General features: G+C 69.1%; 1 protein-coding gene across 1 annotated transcript; it reads right to left on the reverse strand.

Annotated features, from left to right (window-relative positions):
• Positions 1-966: 966 nt before the first annotated feature.
• LOC136002777 (vesicular glutamate transporter 1-like) lies at positions 967-10,179 on the reverse strand. The gene is given in 13 exon segments (XM_065658005.1): positions 967-1,172; positions 1,175-1,387; positions 2,520-2,647; positions 2,729-2,839; positions 3,793-3,925; positions 4,604-4,750; positions 4,848-4,987; positions 5,076-5,162; positions 6,038-6,125; positions 6,579-6,693; positions 7,489-7,607; positions 8,936-9,173; positions 10,118-10,179. Coding segments are annotated over 13 exon segments (1,671 nt in total). The 3' UTR covers positions 967-1,082.
• Between the last annotated feature and the right edge of the window lie 8,401 nt (positions 10,180-18,580).

The following is an 18,580-nucleotide window of genomic DNA, read 5'->3' on the forward strand; positions in this document are numbered from 1 at the left end:
GGTGGGCGGAGCCGCTCCGGACACATATGGAAACGAAGGGGCGGGGCCTCGCGCTTCACACGTCCCGCCGGGTCCTAAAGCCCGCGGGAACCGCCCCGGGTCCTAAACAAACCCCGTCGGAACGCTCGGTACCCCCAGTATCGCCCAGTATCGCCCAGTATCGCCCAGTACGGCCCCCAGTATTTCCCCAGCGCTCCCAGGATCATCCCCAGTGTCCCCAATTGTCGCCCAGTGCCCCCCCCCGCCACCTCAGTGCCTCCCAGGAACCCCCCCAGTGTCACGCCCAGTATCTCCCAGTGCCTCCCAGTATCTCCCAGTACCCCCAGCGGAACACGACCGCAAGTTCAGACAGACTCGGGGCGGGGGCGGGGGGGGAGCGCGAACCCCCCGCTATATTTATATATATACAAGGGGGGAGGAGCGGGGGGGGATCCGCTGGGCCTGGGGGGTCCTGGGGGGGTCTTTGGTGGTCCCGGGGGGTCCCCAGGGGGGTCCCTGTGGGGGGGTTGATGGTCCTGAGGGCACCTGAGGGTACCTGGGGGGATCTTTGGTGGTCCTGGGGGTCCCTGTGGGGGGGTTGATGATCCTGGGGGGTCCCTGGGGGGGTCTTTGGTGGTCCCGGGGGGTCCCCAGGGGGGTCCCTGTTCGGGGGTTGATGGTCCTGGGGGTCCCTGGGGGGATCTTTGGTGGTCCTGGGGGGTCCCTGTGGGGGGTTGATGATCCTGGGGGGTCCCTGGGGGGTCTTTGGTGGTCCCGGGGGGTCCTTGGGGGGGTCCCTGTGGGGGGGTTGATGATCCTGTGGGTCTCTGGGGGGATCTTTGGTGGTCCAGGGGGTCCTTGGGGGGGTCCCTGTTTGGGGTTGATGCTCCCGGGGGCACCTGAGGGTCCCTGGGGGGTCTTTGGTGGTCCCAGGGGTCTCCGGGAGGGTCCCTGTGGGGGGGTCGATGCTCCTGGGGGTCCCTGGGGGGATCTTTGGTGGTCCTGGGGGGTCCCTGTGGGGGGGTCGATGCTCCTGGGGGTCCCTGGGGGTCTTTGGTGGTCCCAGGGGGTCCCCGGGAGGGTCCCCGGGATGGGGCGGCCGCTCACCCATGTGTCTCCCCGCGGGGTCCCGGGGCCGGGGTGGTTCCGATGGCCCCGTAACCCGGAGGGGGCCCCCCCGGGGGTCCCCCCCCCACCCCCTCCCCCTCCCCCCCCTCCCCCCCTCCCCCCCCCACCCCTCCCCCTCCTCGTCGCTGTCCCCGCCCCTCGGCGCGAGCGGCTCCGCCTCCTCCCGCGGAGGCTCCGCCCACGGCTGCGGTTCCCCGGAAGCGAAGACGCCGTAGAAAACCACGCCCCCGTAGTGCACCAGCGCCGCGATCAGGAACACCCACTGCCACTCCTCCCGCGTCTGCCCAATCGGCGCCCGCCGCCCGCCCCGCCGGCCAATCGGAGAGAGGCGGGGGCGGGATGAAGGGAGAGGGGGCGGGGACAGAGGGCGGCGGTGAGCGGGCAGGGTCCTAGCGCCCCCCCCCGCACCCATAGGCCCTGCTGCACCCCCGGGTCCTAGTGCCCACCCTTGGGGCTCCATTGACTCTCTGGATGCTGGTGCCCCCCCCGGGGTCCCCAAAATCCACTGGGCTCCCCAATGTCCCTCCCGGGTCCTAGTGCCCCCCAAACCTCCCAGTGCTCCCATCAGGGTCCCCAATGCCCCCCTGGGTCCTAGGGTCCCTCCCCGGGTCCTAGTGTCCCTCCCCGGGTCCTAATGCCCTCCCCGGGTCCTAGTGACCCCCAAACCTCCCAGCGCCTCCCCCAGGTCCTAGTGCCCCCCAAACCTCTCAGTGCCTCCCCTGGGTCCTAGTGCCCCCCAAACCTCCCAGTGCTCCCACCAGGGTCCCAATGCCTCCCTGGGTCTAGTGTCCCTCCCTGGGTCCTAGTGCCCCCCAAAACTCCCAGCGCCTCCCCCGGGTCCTAGTGCCCCCCAAACCTCCTAGTGCTCCCACCAGGGTCCCCAATGCCTCCCTGGGTCCTAGTGTCCCTCCCTGGGTCCTAGTGCCCCCCAAACCTCCCAGTGCCTCCCCCGGGTCCTAGTGCCCCCCGCAACCTCCCAGTGCTCCCACCATGGTCCCCAATGCCTCCCTGGGTCCTAGTGCCCCCCAAACCTCCCAGCGCCTCCCCCGGGTCCTAGTGCCCCCCCAAACCTCCCAGTGCTCCCATCAGGGTCCCCAATGCCTCCCTGGGTCCTAGTGTCCCTCCCTGGGTCCTAGTGCCCCCCAAACCTCCCAGTGCTCCCACCATGGTCCCCAATGCCTCCCTGGGTCCTAGTGCCCCCCAAACCTCCCAGCGCCTCCCCCGGGTCCTAGTGCCCCCCCAAACCTCCCAGTGCTCCCACCAGGGTCCCCAATGCCTCCCTGGGTCCTAGTGTCCCTCCCCGGGTCCTAATGCCCTCCCCTGGGTCCTAGTGCCCCCACACCTCCCAGTGCCTCCCCTGGGGTTCTAGTGCCCCCCAAGTCCCCACCCTGTCCCCAGGGCCCCCCCCGCACCTTGTGCCGTGTCAGGGCCCCCACGATGAGGGGACAGACCATCCCCGACAGGGTCCCCACGCCGTTGCTCAGCCCCATGAGGACGCTGGCGTAGCGGGGGGCGATGTCCAGGTGGTTGACATTGAACCCTATGGGGGATTTCGGGCGGGGGGTCACACACTAACATGTCCCCAAGTGTCCCCCCCCCCGCCGTGTCCCCGTGTCCCCACCGGAGATGGCGAAGCCGCTGAAGCCCACGGCCAGAACCAGGAAGGTGATGGCGACGGCGCGGGAGTGCGAGTACCCGACCACCAGCAGCAGCGTGGCCTCCATGCCGAACCCTGGGGGCACGGGGGGGGTCACCGGGGGTCACCGGGGCGAGGGGGGGACACGGGGGGACACGGGGGGACAGGGGGGACAAGGGGGGACTATGGGCTATGTTGTATAAGAGAGGATACACACTCTATCAGATTTATGGGGGACATGGGGGATACGGGGTCACATGAGGACATGGGGAGACATGGGGTCACATGGGGACATGGGGAGACAGGGGCACATGGGGATATGGGGGACATGGGGAACATTATGGGGGATATGGGGACATGGGGGATACGGGGTCACATGAGGACATGGGGAGACATGGGGTCACATGGGGACATGGGGAGACAGGGGGACATGGGGATATGGGGGACATGGGGGACATTATGGGGGATATGGGGACATGGGGGATACGGGGTCACATGAGGACATGGGGAGACATGGGGTCACATGGGGACATGGGGAGACAGGGGCACATGGGGATATGGGGGATATGGGGAACATTATGGGGGATATGGAGACATGGGGATATGGGGTCACATGGGGACATGGGGGGACATGGGGTCACATGGGGACATGGGGGGACATGGGGGGATATGGGGTCACATGGGGACATGGGAGATATGGGGGACATGGGGAGACATGGGGGGACATGGGGTCATATGGGGACATGGGGGAACATGGAGGGGTCACTGGGGTGGGGGGGGACATGGGGGGACATGGGGGGGGTCATGGGGACCCTGCCTGACCTGCGGACACCAACCAACCCCCCTACATGGCCCCTTGTGTCACCTCACTGTGCCCCCCATGTCCCCCCATGTCCCCCCATGTCCCCCTGTCCCCCCATGTCCCCCACGTCCCCCCATGTCCCCCTGTCCCCATGTCCCCCCATGTCCCCCATATCCCCCCATATCCCCCTGTCCCCAATGTCCCCATGTCCCCCCATGTCCCCCCATTGTCCCCGTCCCCCCCTCACCCCCACAGTTCATCATCTTCCGCACGTTCGTGGTCGACATGATCCCCCGGGACCGCAGGAAATCGGCGATTTGGCCCCCGATGGGGACGATGATCGTCATCACCAGGTGGGGGAGGGCCGACAGGAGCCCCACCTGCAGCCGGGGGACCCAGGCGTTCGGGAGGGACCCAGGCGTTCGGGTACTCAAATGCCTGGGTCCCCCCGAATGTCTGGGTCCCCTCCCAAATGCCTGGGTTCCCCCTGAACTCTCATGTCCTCCGAACTCCTGGGTCCCTCCCGAACTCCTGGGTCCCCCGAACTCCTGGGTCCCCCCAAACTCCTGGGTCCTTCCCGAACTCCTGGGTCCTCCCGAACTCCTGGGTCCCCCCGAACTCCTGGGTCCCTCCCGAACTCCTGGGTCCCCTGAACTCCTGTGTACCCCGGACTCCTGGGTTCTCCCGGACTCCTGGGTTCTCCCGGACTCCTGTGTCCCCCGGATGCCTGTGTCACCTGAACTCCTGGGTCCCTCCCAAATTCCTGTGTCCCCCGAACTCCTGTGTCCCCCGAACTCCTGCGTCCCCCAGACACCTGTGTCCCCCGGACGCCTGTGTCCTCCCGAACTCCTGTGTCCCCTGAACTCCTGTGTCCCTCCCGAACTCCTGGCTCCCCCGGACGCCTGTGTCCTCCCGAACTCCTGGCTCTCCCGGACGCCTGTGTCCCCCCGAACTCCTGGCTCCCCCGGACGCCTGTGTCCTCCCGAACTCCTGGCTCCCCCGGACGCCTGTGTCCCCCCACCCGTTTCGCCGTGCCCGGGGTTGGGTGGGGGGGTCACCTTGCTGATCTCGAATCCAAACACCTCCTCGAAATAGGCCGGCTGGCTGATGAGCAGCAGGTAGAAGGTCCAGCTGCGGCAGAAGTTGGCGACGATGATGGCGTAGACGGGCATGGACGTGAAGAACCGGCGCCAGGGCGTGGCCAGCTGGGCGGGGACACGACGGACCGCTGACCTTGACCTTGACCCCGCCCGACCCCTTGACCCGCCCCCCCCCCGCCCCACGCCCCCTCCCTGACCCCACCAGCAGGGGGTTGCTCCCGCTGCTCTCGCCGATGGATTCCTCGATGTATTTGCGCTCGGCCGCCGAGATCGTGGGGTGCAGTGCGGGGCTCTCGTAGGAGACCAGCACCCAGAACAGGTACCAGCAGACGCCGAAGCTGCCTGTAGGGGGCGCGGGGGAGCGGTCAGGGGGCGTGGCCAGGGGGGTGGGCGTGGCCAGGGGTGGGCGTGGCCAGGTGCGGGGTCTCACCGTACACGTAGAACACGGAGCTCCAGCCCGTGTACTGGACCAGGACCCCGGCCAGAGGCATCGCGACCACGGCGCCCGCGTAGGAGCCTGCGGGGACCCAGGCGTCCGGGGGACCCAGGAGTTCAGGGGGGACACAGGAGTCCGGGGGACCCAGGTGTCCGGGGGACCCAGGAGTTTGGGGGGGACACAGGAGTCCGGGGGACCCAGGAGTTCGGGGGGAACCCAGGAGTTCAGGGGACCCAGGCGTCCAGGGGACCCAGGAGTTCAGGGGGAACCAGGAGTCTGGGGAACCCAGGAGTCTGGGGGGACCCAGGAGTCCGGGGGACCCAGGAGTTTGGTGGGGACCCAGGAGTTCGGGGGACACGAGAGTTCAGGGGGAACCCAGGAGTCTGGGGGGACCAGGAGTCCGGGGGACCCAGGAGTTTGGGGGGAACCCAGGAGTCTGGGGGACCCAGGAGTTCGGGGGGGACCCAGGAGTTCGGGGGACACGAGAGTTCAGAGGGAACCCAGGAGTCCGGGGTACCCAGGAGTTTGGGGGGACGCAGAGTTCGGGGGACCCAGGAGTTCCCAGCCACCCCATGGGGACCCTGTTGTCCCCCCCACCCCCCTGTCCCCCATGTCCCCATGTCCCCCAATGTCTCCCTGTCCCCCCAATGTCCCCCTGTCTCCCCTTTGCCCCCCATGTCCCCCTGTCCCCCATGTCCCCCATGTCCCCCTGTCCCCCCATGTCCCCCATGTCCCCCTGTCCCCCCATATCCCCATATCCCCCCATGTCCCCGTATCCCCCCATGTCCCCATGTCCCCCTGTCCCCCATGTCCCCCTGTCCCCCCATGTCCCCCATGTCCCCCTGTCCCCCATATCCCCCCATGTCCCCTGTCCCCCCATGTCCCCCATGTCCCCCTGTCCCCCCATATCCCCCCATGTCCCCCTGTCCCCCCGTGCCCCTGTCCCCCGTCCCCACCACAAAAGGCCGTGGTCGCCAGGCGACTCCTCTCCAGGGGCGGCGCCCACTTGCTCCAGATCCCATGGCAGGCGGGGTAGGTCACGCCCTGGGGCGGGGCAGGGGGCGTGGCCAGCGCGTGGGTGGGGCCAGGGTGCAGTGGGTGGGGCCAGGGCAGGGTGGGCGGGGTCAAGGGTTTGTGGGCGGAGCCAGGGCGTGACGGGCGGGGCCAGCGCGTGGTGGGCGGAGCCAGGGAGCGGTGGGTGGGGCCACGGCACGGTGGGCGGAGTCAGGGGGCAGCAGGCGGGGCCAGGGGGTTGTGGGCGTGGCCAGGATGTGGTGGGCGGGCCAGGGCCTTGTGGGTGGGGCCGGGGGTTGTGGGCGGGGCCAGGGTGTGGTGGGCGGAGTCAGAGCACGGTGGGCGGAGTCAGGTGGCAGTGGGCGTGGCCGGGGGCTTGTGGGTGGGGCCGGGGTTGTGGGCGGAGCCAGGGCGTGGTGGGCGGAGTCAGGGGGTTGTGGGCGGGGCCAGGGGCTGTGGGCGGGGCCGGGGGCGTGTCCTCACCTCCACCAGCCCCTGCAGCACCCGCACCCCGATCACGCAGCCCACGTGCGTCCGCGCGGCCGCCGGCAGCAGCATGTTCAGAACCGACGTGGAGACGATGGCGACGCCGAAAACCCTGCGCGGGGAGTGAACGAGGGAGTGAACCGGGGGAAAAAATGGGGGGGAACAAACGGGGGGTTGGGGGCAGGATTGGGGGGAATTAATGGGGGAATTGGGGGGAATTAATGGGGGAATTGGGGGAGAATTGGGGGAATTGGGGGGAATTAAGGGAGGAATTGGGGGAAATTAAGGGGGGAATTGGGGGGAGAATTGGGGGAATTGGGGGAAATTAATGGGGGAATTGGGGGCAGGATTGGGGGGAATTGGGGGGAATTAATGGGGGAATTGGGGGGAGAATTGGGGGAATTGGGGGGAATTAAGGGAGGAATTGGGGGAAATTAAGGGGGGAATTGGGGGGAGAATTGGGGAATTGGGGGAAATTAATGGGGGAATTGGGGGCAGGATTGGGGGGAATTGGGGGAATTAATGGGGGAATTGGGGGGAGAATTGGGGGAATTGGGGGGAATTAAGGGGGGAAATGGGGGGATTTAAGGGGGGAATTAAGGAGGAAATTGGGGCGAATTAAGGGGGAAATTGGGGGGGATTAAGGGGAGAATTGGGGGAAATGGGGGAAATGGGGGGAATTAAGAGGGGAATTGGGGGGAGATTGAGGGAGAGAAATGGGGGAAATTGGGGGGAGAATTGGGGGGAATTTGGGGGAATCAAGGGGAGGAATGGGGGGAATTAAGGGGGAAATTGGGGGAAATTAAGGGGGGAATTGGGGGAATCGGGGGATTGGGGTGAACTGGGGAGGACGGGGAGAAGCGGGGGGATTCGGGGGACACGGGGGGGATTCGGGGGTCCCCCCCACCTGTTGGCGGCGAAGCGCTGCGCGATGAACCCCCCCGGGATCTGGGTCACGATGTAGCCCCAGAAGAACGAGCCGTGGATCAAACCCACCGTCTCGGGGTCCCAGTTGAACTGGGCGTGCTGGGAAATGGGGGAGACACGGGCAGGACCCCCCCCGACCCCCCGTGACCCCCCAGAACTGCCCACATCCCCCAGAACCCCAATAACCCCCCAGACCCCCAATAACCCCCCCATGACCCCCCATAACCCCCATGACTCCCCATAACCCCCCATGACCCCCAATAACCCCCCAGAACCCCAATAATCCCCAGACCCCCCATAACCCCCCAGACCCCCAATAACCCCCCCATGACCCCCATAGCCCCCAGAACCCCCATAACCCCCCATGACCCCCCATAACCCCCCAGAACCCCAATAACCCCCATGACCCCCCATAACCCCCCAGAACCCCAATAACCCCCCATGACCCCCCATAGCCCCCCATGACTCCCCATAACCCCCCATGAGCCCCAATAACCCCCCAGAACCCCAATAATCCTCCATGACCCCAAATAACCCCCAGAACCCCAATAACCCCCCCATGACCCCCCATAACCCCCCAGACCCCCAATAACCCCCCAGACCCCCAATAATCCCCCATGGCCCCCCATAACCCCCATGACCCCCCATAATCCCCTAATGACCCCCCATAGCCTCCAGACCCCCAATAACTCCCCAGAACCCCAATAATCCCCCATAACCCCCCCAGACCCCCAATAACTCCCCCATAACCCCCATAACCCCACATAACCCCCAGACCCCCCATAACCCCCAATAACCTCCCCATGACCCCCCATAACCCCCAGACCCCCATAACCCCCCCAGACCCCCCAAAACTCCCCAAAACCCCCCATAGCCCCCCATGACCCCCCATAACCCCCAGACCCTCCACAACCCCCCTGGATACCAAATAACTCCCTATAACCCCAATAATCTGCCCCTGTGGCCCCTCCGTGGCCCCGCCCATTCCAGGCCCTGCCCTCCCTGGCCCCGCCCTCCCCTGGCCCCGCCCATTCCAGGCCCCACCCATTCCAGGCCCCTGCCCTCCCTGCCCCCACCCTCCCCTGGCCCCGCCCTCCCCGGCCCCGCCCATTCCCAGCCCTGATCCCGGCCCCGCCCTCCCCTGGCCCCGCCCATTCCAGCCCCCACCCATTCCAGGCCCTGCCCTCCCCGGCCCCGCCCACCCCGGCCCCGCCCTCCCCTGGCCCCACCCACCCCCGGCCCCGCCCTCCCCCGGCTTCGCCCTCCCCTGGCCCCGCCCACCCCCGGCCCCCGCCCACCCCCGGCCCCCGCCCTCCCCTGGCCCAGCCCACCCCTGGCCCCGCCCACCCCGGCCCCGCCCTCCCCTGGCCCCGCCCTCCCCTGGCCCCGCCCACCCCCGGCCCCGCCCTCCCCGGCCCCGCCCTCACCTGGCCGCGCCCCGCGCTGACCATGCTGACCACGGCCACCCCCAGGTTGCAGCGGATGCCGAAGCTGATGCAGAAGCCGAGCGCGCACAGCACGGCGATGCCGTAGCGCCGCGGCAGCCCCCAGCACGGGCAGTCCAGCACCGGGGGGCGCGGGGGGGACCCCACGGCGCCCGCCACGGCCCCCCCGGAGCTCAGCTCCAGCCCCTCCGGAGACGCCGCCCCGCGCCGCTCCAGGAGCCTGGGGACGTGGGGGGTGTGGGGACAGGGGGCATGGGGGGATATGGGGGGATATGGGGACATGGGGGATATGGGGGGGGATATGGGGGATATGAGGGGATATGGGGACAGGGGACATGGGGAGATGTGGGGGACATGGGGGGATATGGGGACATGGGGATATGGGGACATGGGGGACATGGGGGGATATGGGGGGATATGGGGGGATATGTGGACAAGGGGACAGGGGGGATATGGGGACATGGGGATATGAGGATATGGGGACATGGGGGGATATGGGGACATGGGGGTCACCCCACAGCCAATCGCCCCCCATGTCCCCCCCAGACTCCCACTGTCCCCCAACCCCCCGTATCCCCCCATGTCCCCCCACCCCCCCAACTCCCCCATGTCCCCATGTCCCCCGTCCCCGCCCCCTCCCAACCCCAGTGTCCCCCAGTCCCCCCCCCACCGTGTCCCCGTGTCCCCCGCGTCCCCCCCCGCGCTGGCAGCAGCGGATTAAACCGCAGCCGCTAAATCCCCGTCTGAGCCCCCGGGGGGGGGAACACGTGTGTGCGACGTGTGCGCTGCCGCTGCCCCCCCCGGACGCCTGGGTCCCCCCGGACGCCTGGGTCCCTCTCCGAACTCCTGGGTCCCCTCCCAAACTCCTGGGTCCCCCCCGGACTCCTGGGTCCCCTCTCGAACGCCTGGGTCCCCTCCCGAATGCCTGGGTCCCCTCCTGAACTCCTGGGTCCCCCGGATGCCTGGGTCACCCCGGACACCTGGGTCCCTCCCGAACGCCTGGGTCCCCTCCTGAACTCCTGGGTCCCCCCCGGACGCCTGGGTCCCCCCGAACTCCTGGGTCCCTCCTGAACTCCTGGGTCCCCACGGATGCCTGGGTCCCCCCGGACGCCTGGGTCCCTCCCGGACTCCTGGGTCCCCCCGAACTCCTGGGTCCCCACTCACCGGTGCAAGCGGCCCAGCCCATCTCCCACCTGCCTCCGAAACTCGTCCGCGTTGAACTGCATTGCGCTCAGGGCACCATGGTTCCCCCGGACGCCTGGGTCCCCTCCCGAACGCCTGGGTCCCTCCCAAACGCCTGGGTCCCCTCCCGAACGCCTGGGTCCCTGCCGAACGCCTGGGTCCCTCCCGAACTCCTGGGTCCCCCTTGAACACTTGGGTCCCCCCGAACTCCTGGGTCCCCCCTGAACTCCTGGGTCCCCCCCCCAAATTCCTGGATCCCCTCCTGAACTCCTGGGTCCCCCCGGATGCCTGGGTCCCCCCCGGACGCCTGGGTCCTCTCTCCTCCTCCCGGACGCCTGGGTTCTCTGGGATCCCCCCCCCTCCCCCGGCTCAGCTCTAAATCCCCCGTATGGGCTGAGACCCCCCCCCCCGTGCAGGGGGGGGGAGGGGCGGGCACCCGGACGCCTGGGTCCACTGCGAGGCCCTGCTCCCGGCACAAGGACCCAGGCGTCCGGGGGGGACCCAGGAGTTCGGGAGGGACCAGGAGTTTGGAGGGGACCCAGGAGTTCAGGGGACCCAGGAGTTCGGGAGGGGACCCAGGGTTCGGGAGGGACCCAGGAGTTTGGGGGGGACCCAGGAGTTCAGGGGACCCAGGAGTTCGGGGGGGACCCAGGCGTTTGGGAGGGGACCCAGGCGTTCGGGAGGGACCCAGGAGGCCGGGATGGGACCCAGGAGTTCGGGGGGGACCCAGGAGTTCGGGGGGGACCCAGGAGTCCGGGGGGGGACCCAGGAATTCGGGGGGACCCAGGCGTTCGGGAGGGGACCCAGGAGTTCAGGCCCCGCCCCATTAAACCTGAGGGGGGCAAAGGTCAGAGGTCAAGCGAGGGGCGGCGCCTCCCGGGAAGGGGCGTGGCCAGCGGAGGGGGCGTGGCGACGAGTCCCTCCCCCCGGTGGGCGTGGTCAGGGGCGGGGCCAAGACACCCCCCCCCCCCGACCCCCCCCCGACCTCCCCCCCTTTGGGGGCCTCGCGGTTAATTTTGGGGGTTCCGGGGGGTTTTTGGGGGCGCAGAAGGGGCTGGGGGGGGTCGGGACCCCAAAAACCCCCCCGGGACCCCCCGGGTCCCTCAAGGCCCCGCCCCCAAGCGGGAGCCGCCGTTGCCACTTCCGGTTCCCGGCGAAAGCGTCGGGGCGGTTTCCATGGTGACGCGGCCGCTCTGGCCGCCCGTGTCGTTGGTTGCGATGGCGGCGGCGCCGGAGCCGCTGCCGGTCCCGGCGATTTTCGGCTCCATGGAGGACGGACCCGGAGCCGGGGGGGCGGCGGCGGCGGCGGAGGTGGGGGGGGACCCAGGAGTCCGGGGGACCCAAGAGTTCAGGAGGGGACCCAGGAGTCCGGGAGGGACCCAGGAGTTCGGGGGGGACCCAGGAGTTCGGGGGGACCCAGGAGTTCGGGGGGGACCCAGGAGTTCAGGGGGACCCAGGAGTTCGGGAGGGGACCCAGGAGTTTGGGAGGGACCCAGGAGTTCGGGGGACCCAGGAGTTCGGGAGGGGACCCAGGAGTTCGGGAGGGACCCAGGAGTTCGGGGGGACCCAGGAGTTTGGGGGGACCCAGGAGTTCGGGGGGACCCAGGAGTTCAGGACGGACCCAGGAGTTCGGGAGGCGACCCAGGAGTTCGGGGGGGACGCAGGAGTCCGGGGGGACCCAGGAGTTCGGGGGGGACCCAGGAGTTCGGGGGACCCAGGAGTTCGGGGGGGACCCAGGCGTTCGGGGCGGACCCAGGAGTTCGGGGGACCCAGGAGTTCGGGAGGGGACCCAGGAGTCCGGGGGGACCCAGGAGTTCGGGAGGGACCCAGGAGTTCGGGGGGACCCAGGAGTTCGGGAGGGGACCCAGGAGTTCGGGAGGGACCCAGGAGTTCGAGGGGACCCAGGAGTTTGGGGGGACCCAGGAGTTTCGGGGGGATGCAGGAGTTCGGGGGGGACCCAGGAGTTTTGGGGGGACCTAGGAGTTCGGGAGGGACCCAGGAGTTCGGGGGGGACCCAGGAGTTTGGGAGGGGACCCAGGAGTCTGGCAGGGGACCCAGGTGTCCGGGAGGGACCCAGGCGTCCGGTCCCCCAGGCCTGGTTCTGCTCCCACGGCCGCTCTCTGGGTCACTTGGTGGCCGGGACGTGGCTGAAGCCGCCGGGTCGGGAGCCGCTCGAGTGCCGGGAGGCGGCGACAGGTACGGGCAGGGGTCACGGGCGGGTCAAGTTCACAGGAGGTGTCATGGGGGGTCAAGTTCACGGGAGGTCAAGTTCACGGGGCGGCCATGGGAGGTCAAGTTCATGGGAGGGTCAAGTTCACAGGAGGGGTCGTGGGGGGGTCAACTTCACAGGAGGGTCATGGGGGATCAAGTTTGCGGGGGGTCAAGTTTACAGGAGGGGTCATGGGGGGTCAAGTTCACCGGGGGGGTCAGGTTGACGGGGGGTCAAAGGTCACAGCCCCCCTTCCCCTCCCCCCCCCAGGGCGGCTGCTGGCAACGGTGCCGCGGGGGGAGGGGCCGGACGTGGCGGTTGCCGTAGCGACGGCGGCGGAGGCGGCAAAAAAGTGGGGGGGGCTGGGGGGACCCCGGCGGGGGCGGCACCTGGACAGGTGAGTCCCGCTGACCCTCTGACCTCTGACCCCTGACCCCGCGTGGCGGCCCAACCCCCCCCCGCCCCTCCCTCCCTTGAGCTTCATGTGTGACCCCGGGGACCCAGGAGTTGGGGGGACCCAGGAGTTTCCAGCCACCCCATGGGGACCCTGTTGTCCCCTCCATGGTCCCCTCATTGTCCCCATGTCCCCATGCCCCCCCTGTCCCTATGCCCTCCCATGTCCCCATTGTCCCCCCATTGTTCCCCCATGTCGCCTCCAGGCCCCCCCCCATTGTCCCTCCATGTCACCCATTGTCCCCCCATGTCCCCCAGTCCCCCATGTGCCCATGTCCCCATTGTCCCCCCATGTCCCCCATTGTCCCCCCACGTCCCCCATTGTCCCCCTGTCCCCCCGTGTCCCCATTGTCCCCATGTCCCCCCCCGTCCCCATTGCCCCCATTGTCCCCATGTCCCCCATGTCCCCATTGTCCCCCCGTGTCCCCATTGTCCCCCATGTCCCCATTGCCCCCATTGTCCCCATGTCCCCCATGTCCCCATTGTCCCCCGTGTCCCCATTGTCCCCCATGTCCCCCCCTGTCCCCATGTCCCCCCCGTCCCCATGTCCCCATTGTCCCCCATGTCCCCATTGTCCCCATGTCCCCCCGTCCCCATTGCCCCCATTGTCCCCATGTCCCCCATGTCCCCATTGTCCCCCCGTGTCCCCATTGTCCCCCATGTCCCCCCTGTCCCCATGTCCCCCCCGTCCCCATGTCCCCATTGTCCCCCATGTCCCCATTGTCCCCATGTCCCCCCCGTCCCCATTGCCCCCATTGTCCCATGTCCCCCATGTCCCCATTGTCCCCCCGTGTCCCCATTGTCCCCCATGTCCCCCCTGTCCCCCCCTGTCCCCATGTCCCCATTGTCCCCCATGTCCCCATTGTCCCCATGTCCCCCCGTCCCCATTGCCCCCATTGCCCCCATGTCCCCCCATGTCCCCATTGTCCCCCCGTGTCCCCATTGTCCCCCCTGTCCCCATTGTCCCCCCCGTCCCCATTGTCCCCCATTGTCCCCATGTCCCCCCGTGTCCCCATGTCCCCATTGTCCCCATGTCCCCCATGTCCCCATGTCCCCCCCTGTCCCCATGTCCCCATTGTCCCCCATGTCCCCATGTCCCTGTGTCCCCCTGTCCCCAGGCTGGCCCAGGCCCTGGCAGGCGCCGCCCCCCTCCTGGGGGCCGTGTCCTCCCTGGGCGGGGGGCGCCCCCTGGCCTTGACCTTGGGCCGCGACCTTGACCTTGGGCTGCGGCGCCTGCGGGCGGCGGGGGGAGGGGCGGCCCTGGGCCCCCCCGGCCTGAGCGACTGGGCCCCCCTGGGTGAGTGGCCCCCCCCCCCGACCCCATGTGACCCCCAGTGACCCCCGTGACCCCCCCCCGTGACCCCGTGACCCCCCCCCAGGGGTGGTGGCTCTTGTCATCGAGGGGCCCTGTGACCTGGGGACGCTGCTGGGGACACTGGGAGCGATCCTGGCCATGGGTGAGGGGGGACGTGGGGGGGTCGTGGGGGGGACATGGGGATATGGGGGGGACATGGGGACATGGGGGGACATGGGGGATGTGGGGACATGGGGGACATGGGGATATGGGGGGACATGGGGGGACATGGGGACATGGGGGGACATGGGGGGACATGGGGACATGGGGGACATGGGGATATGGGGGGACATGGGGGACATGGGGTTATGGGGGGACATGGGGGACATGGGGACATGAGGGGACATGGGACATGGGGGGGACATGGGGACATCGGGGGACATGGGGGACATGGGGATATGGGGGGACATGGGGGGACGTCGGGGGACATGGGGGACATGGGGACATGAGGGGATATGGGGACATGGGAGACATGGGGATATTGGGGGACATGGGAACATATGGGGACATGGGACATGGGGGGGACATGGGGACATATGGGGACATGGGGGAATATGGGGACATCGGGGGACATGGGGATATGGGGACATGAGGGGACATGGGGGGATATGGGGGAGACCACAGGCTGGATATGGGGAAGACATGGGAGTATCAGGGGGACCCAGGCGTCCGGGGGTGGGGGGGGGGGGTGTGACCCCAGTTTGCAGGGGTGTGACCCCCCCATGACCCCCCCTCATGACCCCCCCCATGACCCCCCATGACCCCGTGTGTGTCCTCCCCCCCCCAACCCCCAGGGAACGCGGCGCTGCTCCTGCCCGACCCCAGGGGGCGCTGCTGCCGCTGCTGGTGGCCGAGCTGGCGGTGGGCGGGGCCTCGGCGGCGGTGGGCGGGGCCTCGGCGGTGGGCGGGACCTCGGCCGCGGTGGGCGGGGCCCGGCGGCGGTGGGCGGGGCCGCTGCCCCCCGGGCTGCTGAACGTGCTGAGCTCGGCCCCGCCCCTCGGGCGCGCGCTGCGGGGTCACCCCGAGGTCACGGCGGTCACGTGGCTGGGGGGGGCGCAGGTAATTGGGGGGGGGGGTGTCCCATTGTCACTTTGTGGGGGGTCCCAGATATGTGGGGGGGTCCCATTGTCACTTTGGGGGGGGGGTCATGGATATGGGGGGGTCCCACATATAGGGGGGTCCCATTGTCGCCATTGTCACCTTCTGGGGGGGGGTCCCAGATATGGGGGGGTCCCATTGTCACTTTGGGGGGGGTCCTGGATATGGGGGGGGGGGGTCCCAGATATGGGGGGGGTCCCATTGTCACTTTGGGGGGCGGTCCTGGATATGGGGGGGGGTCCCCATTGTCACTTTGGGGGGGGCCCCAGATATGGGGGGGGTCCCATTATCCCCATTGTCACTTTGTGGGGGGGGGTCCCAGAGCGTGACCCGTCCCCATAACCGGGGTGTGTATGTGTCCCCCCCCCCCCAGGCTGCGCTCTGGGGGTCCCCATGGGGGGGTCCCCGCCGGGTGATGCCCCCGTGGGGGGTTCCCCAGGGGGTGTCCCCGGGGGGGGATCCCGGGGGGTTCCCCGGGGGGGGGTCGCGTGGCCGTGCTGGTGCTGGACTCGGCGGATCTGGACGCGGCGGCCGCCGAACTGGCCGGGGGGGCGGGGGGGCACAGGTGGGTCTGGGGGGGTTTGGGGGGGGCGTGGGGGATTTGGGGGTTCAGGGGCGTTGGGGGGTCGGGGGGAGTTGGGGGGGTCAGGGGGGATTTGGGGTTCAGGTGGTCTGGGGGGTTGGGGGGATTTGGGGGTTCGGGGGGTCAGGGGGGATTTGGGGTTCAGGGGGTTTGGGGGGGTCATGGGAGATTTGGGGGTTTGGGGGTCAGGGGATGTTTGGGGGGTTCAGGGGGGTTGCGGCTTTGGGGGGGTTGCGGGGATTTGGGGGGTCAGGGGATGTTGAGGGGGTCAGGGGGGTTTGGGGGTTCAGGGAGTTGGGGGCTCGGGGGGATTTGGGGGTTCAGGGGATTTTGGGGGGGTCAGGGGGGTTTGGGGGGTCATGGGGATTTGGGGCTTCAGGGGGATTTGGGGGTTCAGGGTGGTTGGGGGTTTAGGAGTGATTTGGGGGTTCGGGGTTCAGGGGATTTTGGGGGGGTCAGGGGGGGTTGGGGGTTCAGGGGGGTTTGGGGGTCCCGGGGGGGGTTGGGGGTTCAGGGTTTTGGGGGGTCAGGGGGGTTTGGGGGGTCAGGGGGTTTGGGGGTTCAGAGGGGTTGGGGGTTTAGGAGGGATTAGGGGGTTGGGGGTTCAGGGGATTTTGGGGGGGTCAGGGGGGGTTTGGGGGGTCAGGGGGTTTGAGGGTTCAGGGGGGTTTGGGGGTCCCGGGGGGTTGGGGGTTCAGGGTTTTGGGGGGGTCAAGGGGGTCAGGGGCAATTTGGGGTTCAGGGGGTTTGGAGGGGTTTGGAGGTCTGGGGGGCTTTGGGGGTGTCAGGGCTGGTTTGGGGGTTTGGGGGTGTCCCCTGACCCCCCCCCCCCCCTCATCGCAGCTGCTGGTCCTGGCCCAAGAGGGGTGGTGGCCGCGCTGAGCCGGCGCCTGCGGTTCCGCCTGGGGGGCTGCGCGTTGGGGACCCCCTGGACCCCAAAACGCAGCTGGGGCCGCTGCCTCTCCCCCGCCCCCCGGGACCCCCCACCCGCAGGAGCTGCTGAGGGCGGCGCTGGAGGAGGGGGCCGAGGTGAGAGGGGGGGACACGTGGGGGGCTGGGAGGGCTCCCGGATGCCTGGGTCCCTCTGGAGCCCACCCGGATGCCTGGGTCCCTCTGGGGGTTCCCGGACACCTGGGTCCCTTCTGGGGGGATTGGGGGGTTCCCGGACGCCTGGGTCCCTCTGGGAGGTTTGAGGGGGTTCCCGGACGCCTGGGTCCCTCCAGAGCCCACCCGGACACCTGGGTCCCTTTTGGGGGGATTGGGGGGTTCCCGGACGCCTGGGTCCCTCTGGGAGGTTTGGGGGGGTTCCCGGACGCCTGGGTCCCTCTGGGAGGTTTGGGGGGGTTCCCGGACGCCTGGGTCCCTCCAGAGCCCACCCGGACACCTGGGTCCCTTTTGGGGGGATTGGGGGGTTCCCAGATGCCTGGGTCCCTTTTGGGGGGATTGGGGTGTTCCCGGACGCCTGGGTTCCCTCTGGGGTTTCCCGGATGCCTGGGTCCCTTTTGGGGGGTTCCCGGACGCCTGGGTCCCTCTGGGGGGTTGAGGGGTTCCCGGATGCCTGGGTCTCTCCGGAGCCCACCCGGATGCCTGGGTCCCTCTGGGGGATTGGGGGGTTCCTGGACACCTGGGTTCTTTTGGGGGGGTTCCTGGACGCCTGGGTCCTCTGGGAGGTTTCAGGGGATTCCCGGACGCCTGGGTCCCTCTTGGGGGAATTGGGGGGGTTCCCGGACGCCTGGGTCCCTCTGGGAGGTTTGAGGGGGTTCCCGGACGCCTGGGTCCCTCCGGAGCCCACCCGGATGCCTGGGTCCCTCCCCTCCCCTCCCCTCCCCTGCCAGGTGTTCCAGCCGCCGCTGCCCGGGGGGGGTCAGTTCTTCCCCCCCACCCTGATCACGGGGGTCACCCCGACATCGCGCTGCCTGCGGGAGCCGGTGGGCCCAGGGGGGCCCGGGGGCGCCCGGGGTCATGGGGGGTCATGGGGAGGGACTTGGGGGGCCCAGGGTCACGGGGGGTCATGGGGGGGGACTTGGGGGCCAGGGGGGCATTTGGGGTCCCTGACATGCCCCCCCACCCCGGGGGGGCCAATGGGGGTGGGTTTTGGGGGGGGGGGGTGTCACAGTTTGGGGGTGTCAGGGATGGTTCTGGGGGGAGGGTCCCATTTCGGGGTGTCCCAGTTTTGGGGTGTCCCCCCCCCGGTGGGAAATGGTTCTGGGGAGGGTCTCATTTCTGGGTGTCACATTTTGGGGTGTCCCCCCCAGTTTTGGGGTGTCCCATTTTGGGGTGTCAGGATGATTCTGGGGGGGTGTCCCATTTCCGGGTGTCCCATTTTGGGGTGTGCCCCCCAGTTTTGGGGTGTCAGGGGATGGTTCCAGGGGGTGTCCCATTTCTGGGGGTCCCATTTTGGGGTGTGTCCCCCCCCCCCAGTTTTGGGGGCCGCTGCTGCCCCTGCTCCCCGTCCGCTCCCCCCCCGACGCCGTCGCCGTCACTTCGGGTCTCGCCGGCATCGCCGCCGCCTCCGTGTGGGCCCAGGACGTCCCGGCCGCGCTGGACGTGGCCGACAGGTGACCTTGACCTTGCCCTTGACCCGCCCGTGACCATGACCTTGACCGCCTGCTGACCTCTGACCTCTGACCCCGCAGGCTGCCCCTGGGGCGGGTCTGGATCAACGCGCTGGAGGCGCCGGAGGCGGCGGGGGAGGGGTTGGAGGTGGGGGAGGGGCTGGAGGTGGGGGAGGGGCTGGGGTGGGGGAGG

This window comes from Caloenas nicobarica, unplaced genomic scaffold (assembly GCF_036013445.1).
Source record: "Caloenas nicobarica isolate bCalNic1 unplaced genomic scaffold, bCalNic1.hap1 Scaffold_344, whole genome shotgun sequence".
NCBI lineage: Eukaryota > Metazoa > Chordata > Aves > Columbiformes > Columbidae > Caloenas > Caloenas nicobarica.